Genomic DNA, 21,207 nt, shown 5'->3' with positions numbered 1-21,207 from the left:
AATAAGACATTTCTTGATTTTTAGTTTGCGTTTTAAGTCATCTTGAGGCCCCCTTGGGTGTTTGCTGGGGCCCCGGACCCCTGCTATAAAGTCCCACTGCTCTAGACTCTCCTGCAACTGAGAAACTTCTTCCTATTTTTTTATATAAAACAGCTTTTTAGAACTGCATTGGCAAGTTTTGGCCATCAGATGGCAGTGATACAAATGTTTTAAGAATCTAATGCCTATAGGGGGGAAATATTCTGGCCTTTATTCGATTATTTAATTGTATAATTTAATATTTAAATTAATTATATAATTATAAAAAATGAGTGATTGGTTAACGTTCAATCTAAAAAATAACATGAAATAGAATTGAGTACAAAAGACTGACATTCTTTTGCAGTGAAGTTTACCCAAAATATTCCCTTGCTATTTCCTGTTCTTCCTGTTCCACACAACAGCCTTTGTGAAAGTGTGATTAAACATTTGCTGATACTTTTATCTCTTCTCAGAGTGGCACTTTGTGCCATATTCCAATTCTGTTAATGCTGTTGACAGATCAGATCAGAACCTGCTCGGTTGACTATCAGTGCAACCGCGTGAACTTGTGTGCACTTCATTCCAGGAAGAAAAATGAGTTTGTACTGTTTGTTTGTGTATGTAATTACCCAGGCTTCTGTGGGGCCATTTGGTTGGCATAAACAGAGTAGAAGCTTGTTTCTTGGTTTCTACTTTTTTTCTTTTTTTTTATCTTTTGTTGCATAAGCAGCATATGTAGCGTAGTTTTGCCCTATCGTAATGCAATCATTGCTTCGTGCACAGTGCAGCTCTCGAGGGTGTACTTCAGCAAAGCATTGCATCAAACAGATGACAAGCCACTGTAAACAAAGACGCCTGGCTCTGTCTTCCTGAGGAGGGGCTTCCAAGATGCACGCACATTTTCTTGTCTACGTTCTAATTAGGCAATCACTGGAAGGATGCTTGAAAGCACCTGTTTTCTTTTGTTCAACATGCCGTCTACATGAACAATCATTCCCTTCAGTGTCTATTTGAAATGCAAAACAGCAGAGTAGCAAATATGTCTGTTTTATATCAAAAGAGGTGGACATTGTCACAGCAGTGGAGGGCCATTCATGCTGAAATCCTCAATCGTCCATTCCAGACAAATCTCTTTGGATATTCATAGACGGATGCAGAAGAGACCCAGGGGTTCATCTGGGACTGTCAGCCGTCAAACTGTTTATCTAAAAACCGGATTAGAAAAAATACACACTGCATGCCATAAATCTTTGAATGGGCCATTAGTATAGTACTCTATTGTGCTTGGATCATGTAACTATTGCCATTTTGATTGAAGGATATTGTATTTGCTCATGTGCTACTAATTTTTCAGACAATCTGATTTACAATTTTGGAATGGTGGACAAAAAGAGAGAGGGAGAAATCCCATGGATTTAAGCCATTTCTTGGGACTAGAATATTACTGACACATTTTGGCTCACGGCAATGTGCAAACACTACCCATAACTGTAGTATTTCACATTTTGAATGTTTTATTGTGTGTCTTAGAAGAAAATGTTCTGTATAGAACCTTAATGGGTTCTGTTAGGTGCTTCATTTTAGGGGTTCCATCATGGGATTGTTTTATGGATTTAGTTCTAATTAAATGCACACTATGCAAATTGCGAGTTATAAACAGAGGTCAACCGATAGTGGATTTTACCGATACAGATGACTAGGTTGGGCCGTACTTGCCGATAACCGATTAATCAACCGTTAGTTTTCTAAATATTTACAGGTTCTGGTCATATAATTAGAATATCATCAAAAAGTTGATTTATTTCACTAATTCCATTCAAAAAGTAAAACTTGTATATTATATTCATTCATAACACACAGACTGATATATTTCAAACGTTTATTTATTTTAATTTTGATGATTATAACAGACAACTAAGGAAAATCCCAAATTCAGTATCTCAGAAAATTTGAATATTGTGAAAAGGTTCAATATTAAAGACACCTGGTGCCACACTCTAATCAGCAAATGAACTCAAAACACCTGCAAAGGCCTTTAAATGGTCTCTCAGTCTAGTTCTGTAGGCGACACAATCATGGGGAAGAAGCTGACCTGACAGTTGTCCAAAAGACGACAATTGACACCTTGCACAAGGAGGGCAAGACACAAAAGGTCATTGCAAAAGAGGCTGGCTGTTCACAGAGCTCTGTGTCCAAGCACATTAATAGAGAGGCGAAGGGAAGGAAAATATGTGGTAGAAAAAAAAGTGTACAAGCAATAGGGATAACCACACCATGGAGAGGATTATGAAACAAAACCCATTCAAAAATGTGGGGGAGATTCACGAAGAGTGGACTGCAGCTGGAGTCAGTGCTTCAAGAACCACTACGCACAGACGTATGCAAGACATGGGTTTCAGCTGTCGCACTCCTTGTGTCAAGCCACTCTTGAACAACAGACAGCATCAGAGGCGTCTCGCCTGTGCTAAAGACAAAAAGGAAAAAAAGTGGTCCAAAGTTATGTTCTCTGATGAAAGTAAATTTTGCATTTCCTTTGGAAATCAGGGTCCCAGAGTCTGGAGGAAGAGAGGAGAGGCACACAATCCACGTTGCTCGAGGTCCAGTGTAAAGTTTCCACAGTCAGTGATGGTTTGGGGTGCCATGTCATCTGCTGGTGTTGGTCCACTGTGTTTTCTGAGGTCCAAGGTCAACGCAGCCGTATACCAGGACGTTTTAGAGCACTTCATGCTTCCTGCTGCTGACCAACTTTATGGAGATGCAGATTTCATTTTCCAACAGGACTTGGCACCTGCACACAGTGCCAAAGCAACCAGTACCTGGTTTAAGGACCATGGTATCCCTGTTCTTAATTGGCCAGCAAACTCGCCTGACCTTAACTCCATAGAAAATCTATGGGGTATTGTGAAGAGGAAGATGCGATATGCCAGACCCAACAATGCAGAAGAGCTGAAGGCCACTATCAGAGCAACCTGGGCTCTCATAACACCTGAGCAGTGCCACGCCGCATTGCTGCAGTAATTCAGGCAAAACCAGCCCCAACTAAGTATTGAGTCCTGTACATGCTCATACTTTTCATGTTCATACTTTTCAGTTGGCCAAGATTTCTAAAAATCCTTTCTTTGTATTGGTCTTAAGTAATATTCTAATTTTCTGAGATTCTGAATGTGGGATTTTCCTTAGTTGTCTGTTATAATCATCAAAATTAAAAGAAATAAACATTTAAAATATATCAGTCTGTGTGTAATGAATGAATATAATATACAAGTTTCACTTTTTGAATGGAATTAGTGAAATAAATCAACTTTTTGATGATATTCTAATTATATGACCAGCACTTGTATACTCCACACTTTTTCCCTCAAGAGTTCAGTGGAGTGTAAAGAAAAAAACAGTATGGTTTCTAATTTTGCTATAAAGTCTAACCCAGTTTTCACATTCAGTCTTTTTCATGTCACTTTTCTTCTTCACAGGCGAAAGTGTTATTTATCATTTGCTCAGCTCACACACCCAGAGCAGGAGGCCGTAAACACTGTCAACGAAAAAAGAAAGAAAGCGAGAGATGACAAAACGGCTGTTTTTCACGACCCTTAACACATCCACTCACACTGCGGTCTTGACAGTCAGGTCAGTTTGGACTATGAGTCTATTACCAAGAGCATTATGGGTCCCTCAAAAAACGACACAAGAGGACACAATCTTCAGAAAAGCATTTAACTGTCTCGAAAGCAAACAGAGCGCTCCATTACACAGTGGGAAATGTTACCATGTGGGAAATGTTATTCTGACTAGGACTATTGACCTAACAGTTTCAGAAATGTTTGGGATTTTTTAAAAATATCCACTGGTGACTTCATAATCACACGCCTGGACTATTTATTGTAATAATATGTGTTCTCATAAGAGCAATGATGATGTCAGCATTCTTCCTCAAACCACACGGGACACAAGACACTCCGAACTTCCTCTTTCCATCGGCACAGCTGCCCAGTTTCCATAAGCACTGCTTTCACTCGTGCCTCGTTGCATAACGTCTACATCTGCTCCATTATGTAATATATGAGCCAAAAATAAAGTTACAAAAATGAAGTGTCCTGTGGACAAATTTTAGTTTAGACTAACATTATTTAGACACTTAAAGGGATAGTTCAGCTAAAAATGTAAAATCTGTCATTTAAGTTGTTTTAATATGAAGTCGAAAATACAATGGAAGTCAATGGTAACCAAAATGGTTGGTTTCCAACATTCTTCAAAATGTATTCTGTTCCACAGAAGAAGGAAAATCACACTGGTTTGAAGGGTAATTTAGAGTCAATTATGAAAGATTCACACATTTAAAAGCATGGACGTCAACCCATAAGCAAATATAATATACAACCTGTTTGATATTTTCTGCAATGCTATAGCATTTCAAGTGCATTCTCTCTAGTGACAATACCACAAACAAGAAAAAAACAGTGCTGGTTGCTGTGCAACTTCAACTTCCTCTTTCAGATGTTGCAGGGCGTCTAGTTGCATTTCCTGTTTGAACAGAGATGGTTTAACCAGGACCTGAATCGAGAGCTACAGTGGTAAAGATACACTACAACTGTAATACATGTGAAATACAGCACACGCTCAAGCAAGAACTTTATGTTAGGGTTTATAGTAGGGCTGGGCGGAAAATACCGATTTCTCGATTATAATCGATTTTCAAGACCATTTTTTGAAGACCAGATATCAATTCTTAAAGGTCCTGTTCTTCGTGATCCCATTTTTCAAACTTTAGTTATTGTGTAATGTTGCTGTTAAAGCATAAATAATACCTGTAAAATTATAAAGCTCAAAGTTCAATGTCAAGTGAGATATTTTATTTAACAGAAGTTCCCTTTCAAAGCCTACAGCGAACGGCCGGTTTGGACTATATCCTGGTACTTCCTGCTTTAATGACGTCAGTAGAACAGTTTGTCGACTAACCTCCGCCCACAAGAATACGCAAAAAAGGGGGCGTGGTCGTGTTGCTCTCCCACGTGGAGAAGAGGAAGTGTTACGTTCGGTTGCGTTTGTAGTGTGTTTGTCGCCATGTTGTCCAGACGCTGTTATTTTCATCCCGGAGTCAAATCACCTTTGTTTGGCCTTCCGGGACGCTGTACTTTGAGCGCATGCATCTCCCCGTTATGGTAAGAGGCGTGACCTTTCCGGGCAACGTGCGCTAAGCTGCTGTCAAATCACAACACGGGAACCGCTGGCACAATCAGAACTCCTTACGTGTTTCTGAAGGAGAGACTTCATAGAATAAGGAAATCCTCAAGCCGGTTTTAGGACAGTGAAAACAGCGGTATACAGATAAGTCAATTGTGTGAAAAATACAGTTTTTTTACACGCGAAACATGATAACATGTTATATTGCACATTGTAAACACAATCAAAGCTTCAAAAAATCAGGAAAAACGGGACCTTTAAATCCCAAGAATCGCTAATTCGAGAAATAATTCAGTTAATGTGTGAAACAAGTAGCCGGGTCCTACCAGACTCCCGTACATTTCATTTGTACAGAGAGTCTGGCCGCTCTCCATTGACGAGCGTTAACTTCCTTGAAGGCGGGAACTCTGTTGAAGTGTAAAACTATTGGATCTGCCATAACCAATCGCTAACGTTTGGTCGTGATGTATGTCATCTCAAACTAGCGCACAACAGCAACGCCATCGTTCTCAGCCACTCCCTTTGTTCGCTGATTGGACCGGTTAAAATTTGACCGGAGAAAACCAGAGAATATATCGCAGTCCCAGACGGAGTACTGAAGGATAAATGAAAATTGAGCGGAAGTACTTAGGAGGACGGAGCCAGGCTATGAAACAAGTGTAAGCAATAATCTTTGTGCTTTGTTACTTATGATATGAAACAAAATGTCCACTTTCCTCAATTTTATTATGAAACTCAAGCAATAAATACCGTTTTGGCAATCTTTAATGTGGCGACTGTAGTCTCAGTTCAAGCGGCACGTGAAGCGATCATCTCCTCTGCTTTACTACCAGTTACAGCAGCAAATAAACATGAATGAACATCAGAAGGTATGTTGAAAGATACAGGACAACTCACTGAAATGAATCATGTCTCATGTAATCGCTTCAGTGTTTCAATTGCAGAAATACGTCATGAAACAGCTTGAGAACAATAACGTAATTACATTTACCTCAGGAAAGTCATTCAAAACTCGTAAGTGAGAAAGAAAAATGTACTCTACACTGTAAAATGTATATGATCAATAAGTTACAACAACATACAGTATGATTTTACATTGCTCCTCAAACTCATACAACTCAAATCAATCAAAATAAGCCATTTTCAACTTTTTTTATAAGTTACACAACATTCAACTCAATTTTAAGTGAGTTTTCATGTAATTTAAGTTGAAATTACTTAAATATCCAAAGTGATTGTACTTAAAAAATGTAAGGCAGCAACGGTTTTTTACAGTGTTGAGTATTTTGATGAATTTATGCACTATATTGCATTATAATTGTATTTTTACTTAACCTGTTCTTGACAGCCACCGTTTAAGTGTTAAGTCATAAAAAATGTATTATTATAACGTTGTTATTGCAATTTAAATGTACGTGATGTATCAACTGGGGTATGTTTACAGCATTAGCATTCTTTGAGGAAATTTGCCATATACTGTATATCCTAATTAATCGATATTGAATCGGAATCGAATCACAAGCTTCTGAATCAAAATCGAATTGAACCGTGAAATTTGTATCAATGTGTCATAAATGTATGTCAATTATAGTTTTTTAGGTGAATCTCACAAAACTTGTCCAGGTCATATTTCACCGCAAATTTGCATAACGACTTGATTTACATGACAATTAAGCACTTTCTTTTGTCAGATATGCCAAATTAACCCTAAATAATAAGGATGTAGTTATTTCCTACATAAAACACTTTGTTAACACTTTATTTTACAGTGTCCTATGTGTAGTAAGACTGTAGTAATTACTATAAATGATGTGTAATTTCATGCAACTAACCCTAAACCAAACCCTAGTCTTAACCCTATAGTAAGTACATGTAGTTAATTATGTTAAATATATAATGATACTATAACACGGACACCTTCAAATAAAGGGTTACACTTTATTTTAAGGCGTCTTTGTTACAGCATCATCATCATCATATATTTATTACATACTCAAGGTCCAAATGTAAAAAAAAAAAACTAAAATAAACAGAAAACAAAACTATTTTAACAAAACATAATAAAAAAAAAACACCAAAAGGAATCAATGTAATAATAATTAATTATTATTAATTGCACTTACTATAGGGTTGGGTTAGGTTACATTTAGGGTTGGTTGCATATAATTATACATAATTTATTAAACTTTAGTACCTACATGTGTAACAAGGACACCATAAAATAAAGTGTAACCAATGTTTTTATTTCCTGATATAAGAAAAAAAATATATAAACCATTAATAGATTTGAATGCAAAAACCTTTATTATTTAAAAAAAATTATTTACAAGGTAAATTTAAAAGTACACATTATGTTAAACATGGTAACACTGATATTTTTTACAATCATTATATAAAAAAACTTTTAAAAAAATAGCCATGTTTCAACAAATCTTCATAACTTAAAAGAAATTGTGCTTTTCATATAAAAATATGTAATTCTTTATAAAAAAGTAAAACATCTGAGAAACTTGGATGTTCGTGATGAATGACAGAGACACTGTGAGCTCTGTTTCCTCCGCGCCGGGGGAAAGAAGCCTTCGAGCTGCCTGATGTCCTGGTGTGGAAGCAGAAATTCCTCAGGTGTGTCCCGTCAGCTCACATCTCTGTCAGACAGATAAGATCAGGGGAGTGAGGTGGGTTTACAGTCTGTGGAGTTATGATTCACGACTGCCACTTCACTGAGAGCGGAGCACTGCTAAACCACTGGCCTTTTGTTAGTAATTCAGGCACTATCACACTGATGGATATTTGACCTGTATTTGTCAAGACTGGTGTTATAATAGATTGCAGGTCTATCACTGAGTACAATGTGAGAACAAGATAATGGGCGTTGGTGTGTAATGCCATTTGTGTTCTGTTACATTATCTACTAATAGGTGACATATCCAGTTATATGGCAGAGACGCATGAAAGTAACCTCATGAGTTTTGAGGTTTGTTATCGCCAAGCGGCAACCTCCCCCAGTTCCTCTTGAAGCCCAAACAGAAGTGACTTAAACTGCAATTGATCGACTGGCCATAATCTCATTGAGCTCATGTTAAAATGCCCAACTTTACAGCAGAAGAACACATGTTTACAGCCTTGGACACATTGTGGCTTTGGTCTACACAGCTAATTTTGGCCTTCATGACAACTGTGATGGGGGGTGGGGGGTGGGGGGGGGGTTATAACTCATTTGTTTACATTATATAAAGCCTTAAAGTTCTGCATTATTAAGGGCGTGGCCTTACGGACACTACATCCATATTTTTTTATAGTATGTGGTTATCGCACACTTGAGGTTAGACAAACATTTTGTGCATAGAGAATGCTTTATATGGTCTATAAGTTTAAAAAAGTCTAAAAAACAACATATGTTTTTGCATTGGTTTAACTGATTTTTTTTAAGTCAGTTTAATGTAATTTAAGTTGAAATGACTTAAACATCCAAGTTGATTGTATTTAATGTATGTACAGTAAAACCAAACATTATTCGGACACCAGATATAATTGTTTACTAGTGTGTGCAGGATACTATAGTTAATTTATATAAGTGAGGATAGCAAAATAAAGTCAACTGTCACATATTATACCCAACAATTTATTCAAACTAGCGGACTTTCCTGGTTCACCCTTAAATTGAACAGCTGATTGGTTGATTGTAATCCATTACATCATCCCTTTCTATCAAAGTTTATCTGACATTATCAAGACAAATTTGTTCTGACAGTTTAACTCTTAAGTTCTTCTCATATTTTATCACCATTTTCTAAACTATAGCGAATAAACTGTGATAATGTGAGAAATGTTGAAGGTGTCTGGACACATTTTGGTTTGACTGTACTGTGGGTGTTTTGATCTATATTTATACAATTCTACATTCTGATTATAAAATGTTGACTTAACTTAAAAAAGTGAGGAAACCCGTTGCCTTAAAATAATTAAGTAATACACTTTATTAAATGAAGTTATGTGAACTTGACAATTCCAATTACACATAACTTTTATTATTTATGAACTTAATAATTGTACTTTTTAAACTTTTTTTAAGCCCACCGGCAACTATAATGGCCGCAGTGTATAGTTGTCATAATTTTTAGATATTATCCATGTTTTATATCTTAATGACACGCAAGCAAACAACCAAATAAAGGATTTCAAGAAGAAAAAAAAAGGTATTAACTTCCTTCCTGTCACATGAGGCTGCCAACTTCCTACCCCTACTTCCAGGAAGCGTGGCGAAGGCAAACCCTCCCAAAGAAAGGTTATTTTCATGTTACTAATACGTTTTTTTTGTTGACATATATATGATCTACATAATCGTGAAGGTCTCTAGAATCATCCAAACAAAACAATTCTTACAACAGGGGCCAGTTCTTCGTACGTTGCTTATTACATCTGAGATGATTCGACAGATCCCAGATCTTTTAATCGTGATAACTGATCTCAGGCTAATTTGGTTCTTCAAACGAATTTGCGGATTGGATTAAAATATCTGGATTAAATTATCTAAGATCACTGCGCGTTCTTGTGTTCCCTGAAGAGGGCAGACGCATCGATACTCGAAACCACGATCAGCAGTGCAGCGATTGGCTGGCGTCAAGACAGCAACGTGACATCATATAATTAAAAAGCCACCTGGAAAAAACTTGACAAATTACACCAAAAACCCCACGAATATCTGGACCTTTATAAGGAAACAGCCAAACCACCAAACCAACATAACAGTTATAATAGATAATTGATAAATGTTTTTTGTTTTTTTAACATGATTACCAATTATTTATATTCACGATTTTATACAGTATTTGTACACCCTTTATATTTTTATTTCAATGTTGTAATTTAATTTTTAATTCAATTTGGAGCAGATTTGTAACGTGACAGCATTAAAGTTTCTTAAGTGTCAAGATCAAATTATCTGCATCTCTTGCGCTGCATCAAGCCATCCCATAATATCTGTGATCACTTAAATTAATGCATGGCTCAGAGTAACTGTACAACATGTGTGTAAACCTCCAATAAAATTATAAAGTAATTATTCCATCACAAATAAATCGCTCAATCAAGTGGCTGTGTCTATATTATTATATACAACATTATAATATTATATACATTCTCATATACATAAACAATATAACATTTTTATATTATTATTATTATTTCAAATTATGATTATTGCCCCTGGTTCAGTAATGAACTCTTGTAATAAAGTAGCAGTGGCTGGGACAGATTTTAAGTATCACCTCAAGATGAATCTAATCCTGTTTACATGAAATCAGCCGCTCATGAGCAGGTTTAAGCTTACGGAGCTGTTGCTATGACAGGATGAGCTTCGAAGAACCAAAAAATCCGAGATCATGTCAAATCGTCAACAATCAAATCCAGCTAACTGAGTTAGCGACGTATGAAGAACGGGCCCCAGATCTATAGTTTTTTGTACACTTAGTCAAAAGTCCAAGCGGCAACTATAGCTGCCGGTGGACAAATGACTTGTAAGTACATATATAATGGGGAAATGGGGTATACTGTGTTAACAGGTTAATAAATCAAGATTTTTGCTCTTGTTTAGTGCTTTTTGCTTTCATAATATCCCACCTAAATATATAGACATAATATCATAAAAAATATTTTATGATATTATGTCTTGTAAGGGCTAAAATGTTAAGGACCCTTCATCCAGTTTGGATGCGTTTCATTTTACTCGGTCAAGGACCCTCATTCATTTTATGACTAGTAGCTTATGATTCCATTATAATGTGGAAATTCAGACAAGTAATGAGTTTACATTTACATTATTAGATGAAATCACCAACTACAGTCAGCCATCGAATACTATGGGACTATTTTTTTTGTTGTTGTTATATAGATGTAATTTTTTCGTCAATCTATTTATTTATTTATTTATTTTAATTTAGCTTTTTGATATACGATCCCCTGTTGGGGCAACATAATGGCTGCACTTTATTCTGCACTATGTTTCACCACTTTAAAACTTTTATTGTTTTTTTTTTAAGATATTTGTTGTTTGTTGTGTTTTTATATTCAAAGGATTATAAGATAGATGCAGCTTTTTTGAGTTTGCATCGAATGTTCTTCGACTTTTATACATAATAAATTTGTTTATGAATAAAGATTGATCTGTTGAAAGCAGTTATTTTGAGTTAGATGCCAAATATTCTCCTCCTATTCAAATTTGACATTGAAGGGGTGCATACAACATATTAATAACTATAGTTGCCGCACATTCAAATATGATTTTCAAGAAAAAAAACTGGGGAAAATAAATGCAGAACATGTTCACATAGGACACTATTAACACGACTATATGCATGAAAGCATTCAGAAAAATGTGGGCACAAACGGGTTAAGTCAACCGATCACTTTTACAGTGTAATTCTGATTCTACAAATATTATGCCTTTATCATGCTTTCAAAAGATACACTTTTGGTGGGAAAAGGTCCAATGAGGTTCTATATAGAACCCTGGGGTTCTTGACTCGATTCTAAAGAACCAAAAAAGTTCTATGGAAGGAGAAACAAAATCGTAAACTTTAACTGGTGAGACTGGTTAGATTTTTTCTAGTGATAAAGTATGTTTATGAGCTTACAGAAAATGTAACTAATATAAAAAATGAACTAAGTCAAAGTGAAACGAACCGCTGACGGAACCCTTTGAGATTCTATGTAGAACTGAGAGTGACTGAGTTGCATTTTCAGTTGTAATATAACCTGAGCAGATTGTGTTTGTACCTGCAAGCTCTCTGTCCAGGTTATCTATGAAGCTCTGAAGGTCGCTGGTGTCCCCAAGCCTGGCTGTAAAGAGCAGAGAGAGAGAGAGAGAGAGAGACGTGAGAGCGCTCACGACTCCGTGGAAATGGCATTTCCTGTGGAACATTCCAGCCAGAAAGAAATGCGACTCTCTGGATTACGTAAGGCGAAACAACGGAGGGGCTGAAATTCCTTATGCATGATAAAATGCCACATATTCAAAGGGTTTTAATAAACCAAGCGGGCATAGGTATGAATTTGACATTGGTGGAGACATAAATGCAGTTATTTCATAAACGCTCTTATTTCACTGCTATTGTTTATTTGGTGGATATTTCAGCAAACAGTTTGCATTCAGTCTAACAGCAGAAAGTAAAGGAGATGCGTCTGCATTTTAAACACTCACTTTGTTTTCACTCCGTTTATTGATTGGGGTTTGTATTGACTCCGGTCAATAAAGGTTTAATAAATGCCACAAAAGTTTGGAAATATGCATGCGTTTTACAAGTGCAATTCTAATGTTGTTGTATTATTATTGTAACTTTTGACTTGTACTGTATATAAATATATTGTAATTGTTTGATGACAGTTATTGCTGTATATTGGTAGGGACGTGTCCCCAACATCCATACTAAATGCAATGCCCTTATAATTAATATAATAATGCAACGCAATTAGAATAGCACTAGTAAAACGCATGCATATATATCATCTTAAACTGACTGAGTGATTAAACTGTTTTTAAATGTCTATCCAAGTTCACATCTTATTATCATATACAGCTCCACCATGCTTTCTGTAGCCGAATAAAGAGCATCGATCCAGGGCAATCAGATGGGCGGAACAGCACACAGGGGTCGAGCCATGGGAGGAAACCCATCAAGGCCTGTTCAGTAAATGTGATGTCTATCTGCTGTAATGTGAATACCTTTTGGTTCCGCGCTCATGCTTGTGATGTTGAGCTCCTCTTGACTGGCATTCAAACTGTTGACAAGCGAAGCCTCACTACCTGAAAACACAAGAAAGGGTTCACGTGTGCTTCATTCATGTGGATGTAAGGGTGGTTGAGCAGCACAAGGGTTAACTAGATGAAGCTGGCTTGAAAAAAGCCTCGTCTGAAGGTTTGAAAAAACTCTGACAAGCTTAAAGTTTGAATTTAATTGTTTGAATTTAATTTCTAGCATGAATTAGCATGATGCAAGCATTTTTAACACACTGCTAGCATGAATTTGCATGTTTCTATGCATGTATGATTTAACATGTTTTGCTGGCATTAATTAACATGTTTTAGCACGTTGTTAGTATAAATAAACATGTTGCTAACATGATTTAGTATGTTGCTTAGATGTTTTAGCCTTTTGCTAACATGATTTAACATTTAGCTAGTATTTTTTACATTAATTAGCATGTTGATAACAGGTTTTAACATGTTGTTACCATTAATTAGCATGTTGCTAGCATGATTTAACATTTTGTTAAGATGTTTTAACATTAATTGACATGTTGCTAACATGTTTAGGCATTTTTGTTAGCATTAATTAGCATGTTGCTAGCATGATTTAACATGTTTTGCTGGCATTAATTAACATTTTTACATGTTTTAACACGTTGTTAGTATAAATAAACATGTTTACTAACATGATTTAGATGATTGCTTAGATGTTTTAGCCTTTCGCTAGCATGATTTAACATTTAGCTAGTATTTTTTACATTAATTAGCATGTTGATAACAGGTTTTAACATGTTGTTACCATTAATTAGCATGTTGCTAGCATGATTTAACATTTTGTTAACATGTTTTAACATTAATTGACATGTTGCTAACATGTTTAGGCATTTTTGTTAGCATGAATTTGCATGTTGCTAGCATGATTTAACATGTTTTGCTGGCATTAATTAACATGTTAACATGTTTTAACACGTTGTTAGTATAAATAAACATGTTGCTAACATGATTTAGTATGTTGCTTAGATGTTTTAGCCTTTTGCTAACATGATTTAACATTTAGCTAGTATTTTTTACATTAATTAGCATGTTGATAACAGGTTTTAACATGTTGTTACCATTAATTAGCATGTTGCTAGCATGATTTAACATTTTGTTAAGATGTTTTAACATTAATTGACATGTTGCTAACATGTTTAGGCATTTTTGTTAGCATTAATTAGCATGTTGCTAGCATGATTTAACATGTTTTGCTGGCATTAATTAACATTTTTACATGTTTTAACACGTTGTTAGTATAAATAAACATGTTTGCTAACATGATTTAGATGATTGCTTAGATGTTTTAGCCTTTCGCTAGCATGATTTAACATTTAGCTAGTATTTTTTACATTAATTAGCATGTTGATAACAGGTTTTAACATGTTGTTACCATTAATTAGCATGTTGCTAGCATGATTTAACATTTTGTTAACATGTTTTAACATTAATTGACATGTTGCTAACATGTTTAGGCATTTTTGTTAGCATGAATTTGCATGTTGCTAGCATGATTTAACATGTTTTGCTGGCATTAATTAACATGTTAACATGTTTTAGCACGTTGTTAGTATAAATAAACATGTTGCTAACATGATTTAGTATGTTGCTTAGATGTTTTAGCCTTTTGCTAACATGATTTAACATTTAGCTAGTATTTTTTACATTAATTAGCATGTTGATAACAGGTTTTAACATGTTGTTACCATTAATTAGCATGTTGCTAGCATGATTTAACATTTTGTTAAGATGTTTTAACATTAATTGACATGTTGCTAACATGTTTAGGCATTTTTGTTAGCATTAATTAGCATGTTGCTAGCATGATTTAACATGTTTTGCTGGCATTAATTAACATTTTTACATGTTTTAACACGTTGTTAGTATAAATAAACATGTTTACTAACATGATTTAGATGATTGCTTAGATGTTTTAGCCTTTCGCTAGCATGATTTAACATTTAGCTAGTATTTTTTACATTAATTAGCATGTTGATAACAGGTTTTAACATGTTGTTACCATTAATTAGCATGTTGCTAGCATGATTTAACATTTTGTTAACATGTTTTAACATTAATTGACATGTTGCTAACATGTTTAGGCATTTTTGTTAGCATGAATTTGCATGTTGCTAGCATGATTTAACATGTTTTGCTGGCATTAATTAACATGTTAACATGTTTTAGCACGTTGTTAGTATAAATAAACATGTTGCTAACATGATTTAGTATGTTGCTTAGATGTTTTAGCCTTTTGCTAACATGATTTAACATTTAGCTAGTATTTTTTACATTAATTAGCATGTTGATAACAGGTTTTAACATGTTGTTACCATTAATTAGCATGTTGCTAGCATGATTTAACATTTTGTTAAGATGTTTTAACATTAATTGACATGTTGCTAACATGTTTAGGCATTTTTGTTAGCATTAATTAGCATGTTGCTAGCATGATTTAACATGTTTTGCTGGCATTAATTAACATTTTTACATGTTTTAACACGTTGTTAGTATAAATAAACATGTTTGCTAACATGATTTAGATGATTGCTTAGATGTTTTAGCCTTTCGCTAGCATGATTTAACATTTAGCTAGTATTTTTTACATTAATTAGCATGTTGATAACAGGTTTTAACATGTTGTTACCATTAATTAGCATGTTGCTAGCATGATTTAACATTTTGTTAACATGTTTTAACATTAATTGACATGTTGCTAACATGTTTAGGCATTTTTGTTAGCATGAATTTGCATGTTGCTAGCATGATTTAACATGTTTTGCTGGCATTAATTAACATGTTAACATGTTTTAGCACGTTGTTAGTATAAATAAACATGTTGCTAACATGATTTAGTATGTTGCTTAGATGTTTTAGCCTTTTGCTAACATGATTTAACATTTAGCTAGTATTTTTTTACATTATTTAACATGTTGATAACAGGTTTTAACATGTTGTTACCATTAATTAGCATGTTGCTAGCATTATTTAACATTTTGTTAACATGTTTTAACATTAATTGACATGTTGCTAACATGTTTAGGCATTTTTGTTAGCATTAATTAGCATGTTGCTAGCATGATTTAACATGTTTTGCTGGCATTAATTAACATTTTTACATGTTTTAACACGTTGTTAGTATAAATAAACATGTTGCTAACATGATTTAGATGATTGCTTAGATGTTTTAGCCTTTCGCTAGCATGATTTAACATTTAGCTAGTATTTTTTACATTAATTAGCATGTTGATAACAGGTTTTAACATGTTGTTACCATTAATTAGCATGTTGCTAGCATGATTTAACATTTTGTTAACATGTTTTAACATTAATTGACATGTTGCTAACATGTTTAGGCATTTTTGTTAACATGAATTTGCATGTTGCTAGCATGATTTAACATGTTTTGCTGGCATTAATTAACACGTTAACATGTTTTAACACGTTGTTAGTATAAATAAACATGTTGCTAACATGATTTAGTATGTTGCTTAGATGTTTTAGCCTTTTGCTAACATGATTTAACATTTAGCTAGTATTTTTTTACACTAATTAGCATGTTGATAACAGGTTTTAACATGTTGTTACCATTAATTAGCATGTTGCTAGCATGATTTAACATTTTGTTAACATGTTTTAACATTAATTGACATGTTGCTAACATGTTTAGGCATTATGGTTGGCATTAATTAGCATGTTGCTAGCATGATTTAACATTTTGTTAACATGTTTTAACATTAATTGACATGTTTGCTAACATGTTTAGGCATTTTTGTTAGCATGAATTAGCATGTTTGCTAGCATGATTTAACATGTTGTTAACATGTTTTAACATGAAGTTGGTAACATGTTTAGTATTTTGGTAACATGTTTTAGCAGGTTTGTTAACATGTGTTATCATGAATTAGCATTTTGCTAGCATGATTTAACATGTTTCTAGCATATTTTAACAAGTTGATAGTATTTTAACATGCGTTAGCATGATATGTTTATCATAAATTACCATGTTTGCTAGCATGTTTTAACATGAATGGGCTAATTACTATGTTGTTAAGATATTTTAACGTGTTAACATAAATTAATATGCTGGTAGCATGATTTTTATTGTTATTTTAGCATTAAATTAGCATGTCGCGAGCATGTTTTAGTACACTGATAGCATGTCCAAAGCTGGTTGCTAGGCTTTGCTAGTGATAGATGCACAGTGGATGAAGCTTAAATTCTCTGTTAGAGTTGGTGTAGTAAAGTTTTGACCCTCCTCAATAAAAGCATAAGGGACATTTGCGATTTTTAATCTTTATTTTTAGGAAAACCATAAGTCGGATCAGCTTGTAAAGATACAGCAACCCGAGCCAGAACCGTCTGAGTTTGGTGGTGGTAGCTTTAAAGCTCTTGGAGGAGATCACGTTCACATTTTGGCTCAGAAAGAGAATAAGAATTGATCAGTTGAATACATGTATTCTTTTACATTTGTGAGGATCGATATGAATCACATAAGCACAGCCACAGAAGTAAGCTAAATATAACAATGTTCTGTTCAAAAGTTCAAGAAGGTTTTTATGGTTAACGCTATACTTAGCTATTAAAGTTATCCTTTGGCCTCGTGTAGATAAGTAAACATGGGTGTGTGTTTGATAAAAGCAGAAAATCCTTTTATCCTTTGTACTTGAAAGGGTTTGGCTAAGCCTTTATGTACAGTGTTGTTTGATCACACCAATCAGTGTAACCACAGTTATAATACATTATAACACTTATCTATTCAGTGAACAAACTTCGTTACAACTAGGGGAGAGCGGGGCACAACCTAACACGGGGTTAGTGGGTAACACGCATGGTTTAACACTTTACACACGTGCTAGGATAACCAAACTTAGAGTATTTACTAGCTTCCATATCAACACTATTTACAGAAAAAATGTGCCAACATTAAAAAATCTCTGGAAGATATCACTGAACATTTATTTAACCATAGCAAAAGTACATTTCTTAAGTAATTTTTAATCTCTGTTTTTTGTGTTTATTTCAAATTAGCACAGTGATATTATTGTAATCTTATATCTGTTATTTAAGAGTTGAGATGGTTCTTTAATGCTGATCTAACAGCAGAAGACACGAGCCGCGGGTTAATCCCAGTTGAGCAGGTGGGGCATGTTGTCACAATGAGCCCCTATTAGAAAAATATGATATTATATTCTATACTTTTATCAATTATTTTGAGAAACCATGAGAAAAAGGTGAATAAAGTCCATGAGTCAATGTTCAGAAACTATGCTGCTGTGTTTTGATGTGCGTTTGTTGTCAACTCAAAAATGTGTTTATTTTTCATTATTAAAAAATGCCATTATTTTATTTTTAAAAGTTGATAATTGTATTTTATTGACAAAGTATTTTAGTTTGTCTTGTATATTTTGATTATATCAGTGTCATTTGCTCATGTTATAATGTACCCCTCACCTATGGGGCATGTTGTCACATTTCACTTCCATTCTTTCGGGGGGGAAATCAAGAAAAAAGTATAAACTGTATTATTGAAACAAAACCACATAATTGTTCTAGACATATTAATGTGGGGAAAAAATAAATACTCTGAACCCCAAGTGGATTTACACAAACTGAGAAAGTCAAAAAGTGTTCGGTTGTGCTCTCCACTACATAAGGATATTATGCAATATAACGTACATTATGAAGGCCTTTATAATGCATTAAAAATATATATTTTTTATAGCAAATTATGAAAATGATTTGCATGGCAGTGACTGATAATAGAGAACTGTATTGTAAGAAAAGGCATTAAGTTAAGCCTTTATGCACAATGCATTGTACAGGTATTTTAATAATGCACCTTATAATGGTTTCATGAATGATTGTAACCACTGTTATAACACGTATCTATCCATTGAACAGACCTGAGGAAAGCATAATGCATAAAAACACTAGAATTTCAGAATCTGCATGCATTTTAACCTGGTTACAGTGACATATGAAAAGATATAATGCATTATAACGTACATTATGAATGCTTGTATAATGCATTACAAGGCTTTTTTCTTTATATAAAGATTTTATTTAAAGAAATAATTTGCACAGCAGTGACTATGAGGCACCTGTGTTTGAAAAGGCCTCCCTCTCTGTGTGTACTGTAGTGAAGTTGCCCAGCTAGTGTACTTACAGTAGTCCGAGTCGTCTCCATCGCTCACTCCTGTGTGTCTCTTCATGTGTTCAGAGCTCAACTCCTTCACAACATCATTAAACTCCTGCAGCAGGTCTCCCAGCTCCAGATCCAGCTCTAATACATTACATTACAATCGCAGGTTAAACTAGTTATGACTGTTAACACATAACATGATTCAACTCAAATACATCTATTCTCCCTGATAATAATGTGGCACAGTGTTATAGAAGAAGAGCTTAGGCTTACCAGAAGTATTTGCTGTAGACATCCTGATGTTCTCAGTCCTGTAAACTGATTCTCACATTAGGGTTCTCTTCTCATATGCGCGTTTACATAGACCCCGCCCAGCGCACAATGCGGCGACCAATCAGAACTCGGTTCGGTCTCCGCGGTCACAGGGTTTTTTTTTTTTTTTTTTTCGCGGTCACAGGGTGAAATTTCCCCCGAGTCCGACTCCTACACGTGATGACGTCACATGCGGAACGAGAGCAAGATTTCCGACCGCTCCTTTGACAGCACTATGTTTATGATATACTCTTTCCTTTTCATGAATGTATTAAGTGCGTGTGTTTTCTTTTCCTAAGGCCAGTTGTGCAAATTACATTCCTTTCCCTAAAGTATTTGCCCTACTATAATTAATCTTTCTGTCATTTTTTATGACAGCGACTGTCAGGTTGGCGGAAACAGGTTACTGTGGGAATTTTTTTTTTTTATATAGGTTATCCGATGGAGCTTATATCCGATGTTATCATTGGACTTTTTACATTTTTATACATATCTCCTTTTGTACCTTTTCTTCTTTTTTTCAGAAGTTCAGCATATTATATAGACTTACAGAATATTGATAGAGTATTAAACTATGTGTCTAGAGGCATCAGATAAATGTTTTTATTATTTTTTATTATTTTTTTATTGAAGAAGGAACAGGTAACAAACATGGCATAACATACAGTAGTAGCTACACATCATGTGGCATTCATTTTTAGCAGGGGATCAGAAACTGATATCATAATATTTTAAACATGTTAATGACAATAACAATTTCAAAGAAGACATAGGCCTAAAAGAGTCAAATTCCACTATAAACACCTTCAAGTTTGGGGATGAATTTACATATTTTTGTTTATGTATATACAATTTTGCCAGCAATATAAATAGATTAACGATGTATTCACGATCTTTGTTAACATTGTGTTCATCATATACAAGAATATCCTTTAATGTAAAATAATAATAAATCTTCACTAAATTAAAGATAAAATCTGCCAAATCCCTCCAAAAAACTTTGTATGATTTTACATTCGAAAAACAAATGTGTCAACAGCTCTTTCTCACTTTTACAAAAGGAGCATAAATCATCAGAGTATCTTGAAATTAATGATTTAAAGATGGTATGCAAAATTTAAAATGCATTTCTTTAGTTTTATTATTAATACAATATTTAAAGAGGATCAACCAAGCCTTCCGATTAATAGTATCAATAATAGTTCCAAAAAAAGGTGCTATTTTATACTGTTTTTGAAAAATAGTACATGTTTGTTGTTGCATTTTTTTATCAATCAATTCAACGCTGTTTAATATTAATTTTGGGTTCATCATTATTGTTGAGTTATATTGAATATGACTTCGAACAAGCTGAACCAGAGTAGGAGAAATAGCTTTAACAACAGAATTAAATTCCTTAAAATGCACAGGGAAATTCACTGAAAAAATGTGTATGTTGCAGTTACATTATTTAATTGTGTAAAAAAGTTAAACAAACATAATTTGTTCATGTAATCATGGAATGAAGTCATTTTAAGTGACCCTGTGGTCTCAAAGGGAATTTTATACGGCTCCCTGGCATGATTCAGGCATTGAATTTCATAAATGTTAATGTTACACAACTGCATTATAATACTGCACTAGCTAGCTAGTGACAAACTTTTAGTTAGCAATAGCACATTAGCATCATAAATGCTAGCAAAGCCGTTATGACATTACCTGTATCAGTCCGCAAATGCTCCACTCTTCTCCACAAACTGTAAATTATTCTAATTATTCTAATAATTCCAACATA

At 34.4% G+C, this 21,207-nt stretch overlaps 1 protein-coding gene across 1 annotated transcript; it reads right to left on the bottom strand.

Moving 5' to 3' along the window:
- Window positions 1–5,906: 5,906 nt before the first annotated feature.
- LOC307140285 (uncharacterized protein) lies at window positions 5,907–19,435 on the bottom strand. The gene is made up of 5 exons (XM_079839669.1): window positions 19,395–19,435; window positions 19,146–19,262; window positions 12,920–13,000; window positions 11,974–12,036; window positions 5,907–7,844 (listed from the first exon to the last, which is right to left on the bottom strand). The coding sequence occupies exons 1-5, from the start codon at window positions 19,414–19,416 to the stop codon at window positions 7,837–7,839; spliced, it is 291 nt and encodes a 96-aa protein (XP_079695795.1). The 5' UTR covers window positions 19,417–19,435; the 3' UTR covers window positions 5,907–7,836.
- Window positions 19,436–21,207: the final 1,772 nt, after the last annotated feature.

The sequence above is a fragment of the Gobio gobio genome (assembly GCF_949357685.1).
Source record: "Gobio gobio genome assembly, chromosome: 16".
NCBI lineage: Eukaryota > Metazoa > Chordata > Actinopteri > Cypriniformes > Gobionidae > Gobio > Gobio gobio.
This window is presented reverse-complemented; position numbering and strand designations above follow the sequence as displayed.

Bases quoted from the DNA above. Each gene is read 5' to 3' on its own strand.
- LOC307140285 (XM_079839669.1), bottom strand. From the start codon at position 19,416: ATGTCTACAGCAAATACTTCTG. The intron at 13,001-19,145 runs GTAAGTACACTA...TTGTGTTTTCAG, and splicing joins TGGAGACGACTCGGACTACT to GTAGTGAGGCTTCGCTTGTC. The intron at 12,037-12,919 runs GTATTCACATTA...TGCTCTTTACAG, and splicing joins CATGAGCGCGGAACCAAAAG to CCAGGCTTGGGGACACCAGC.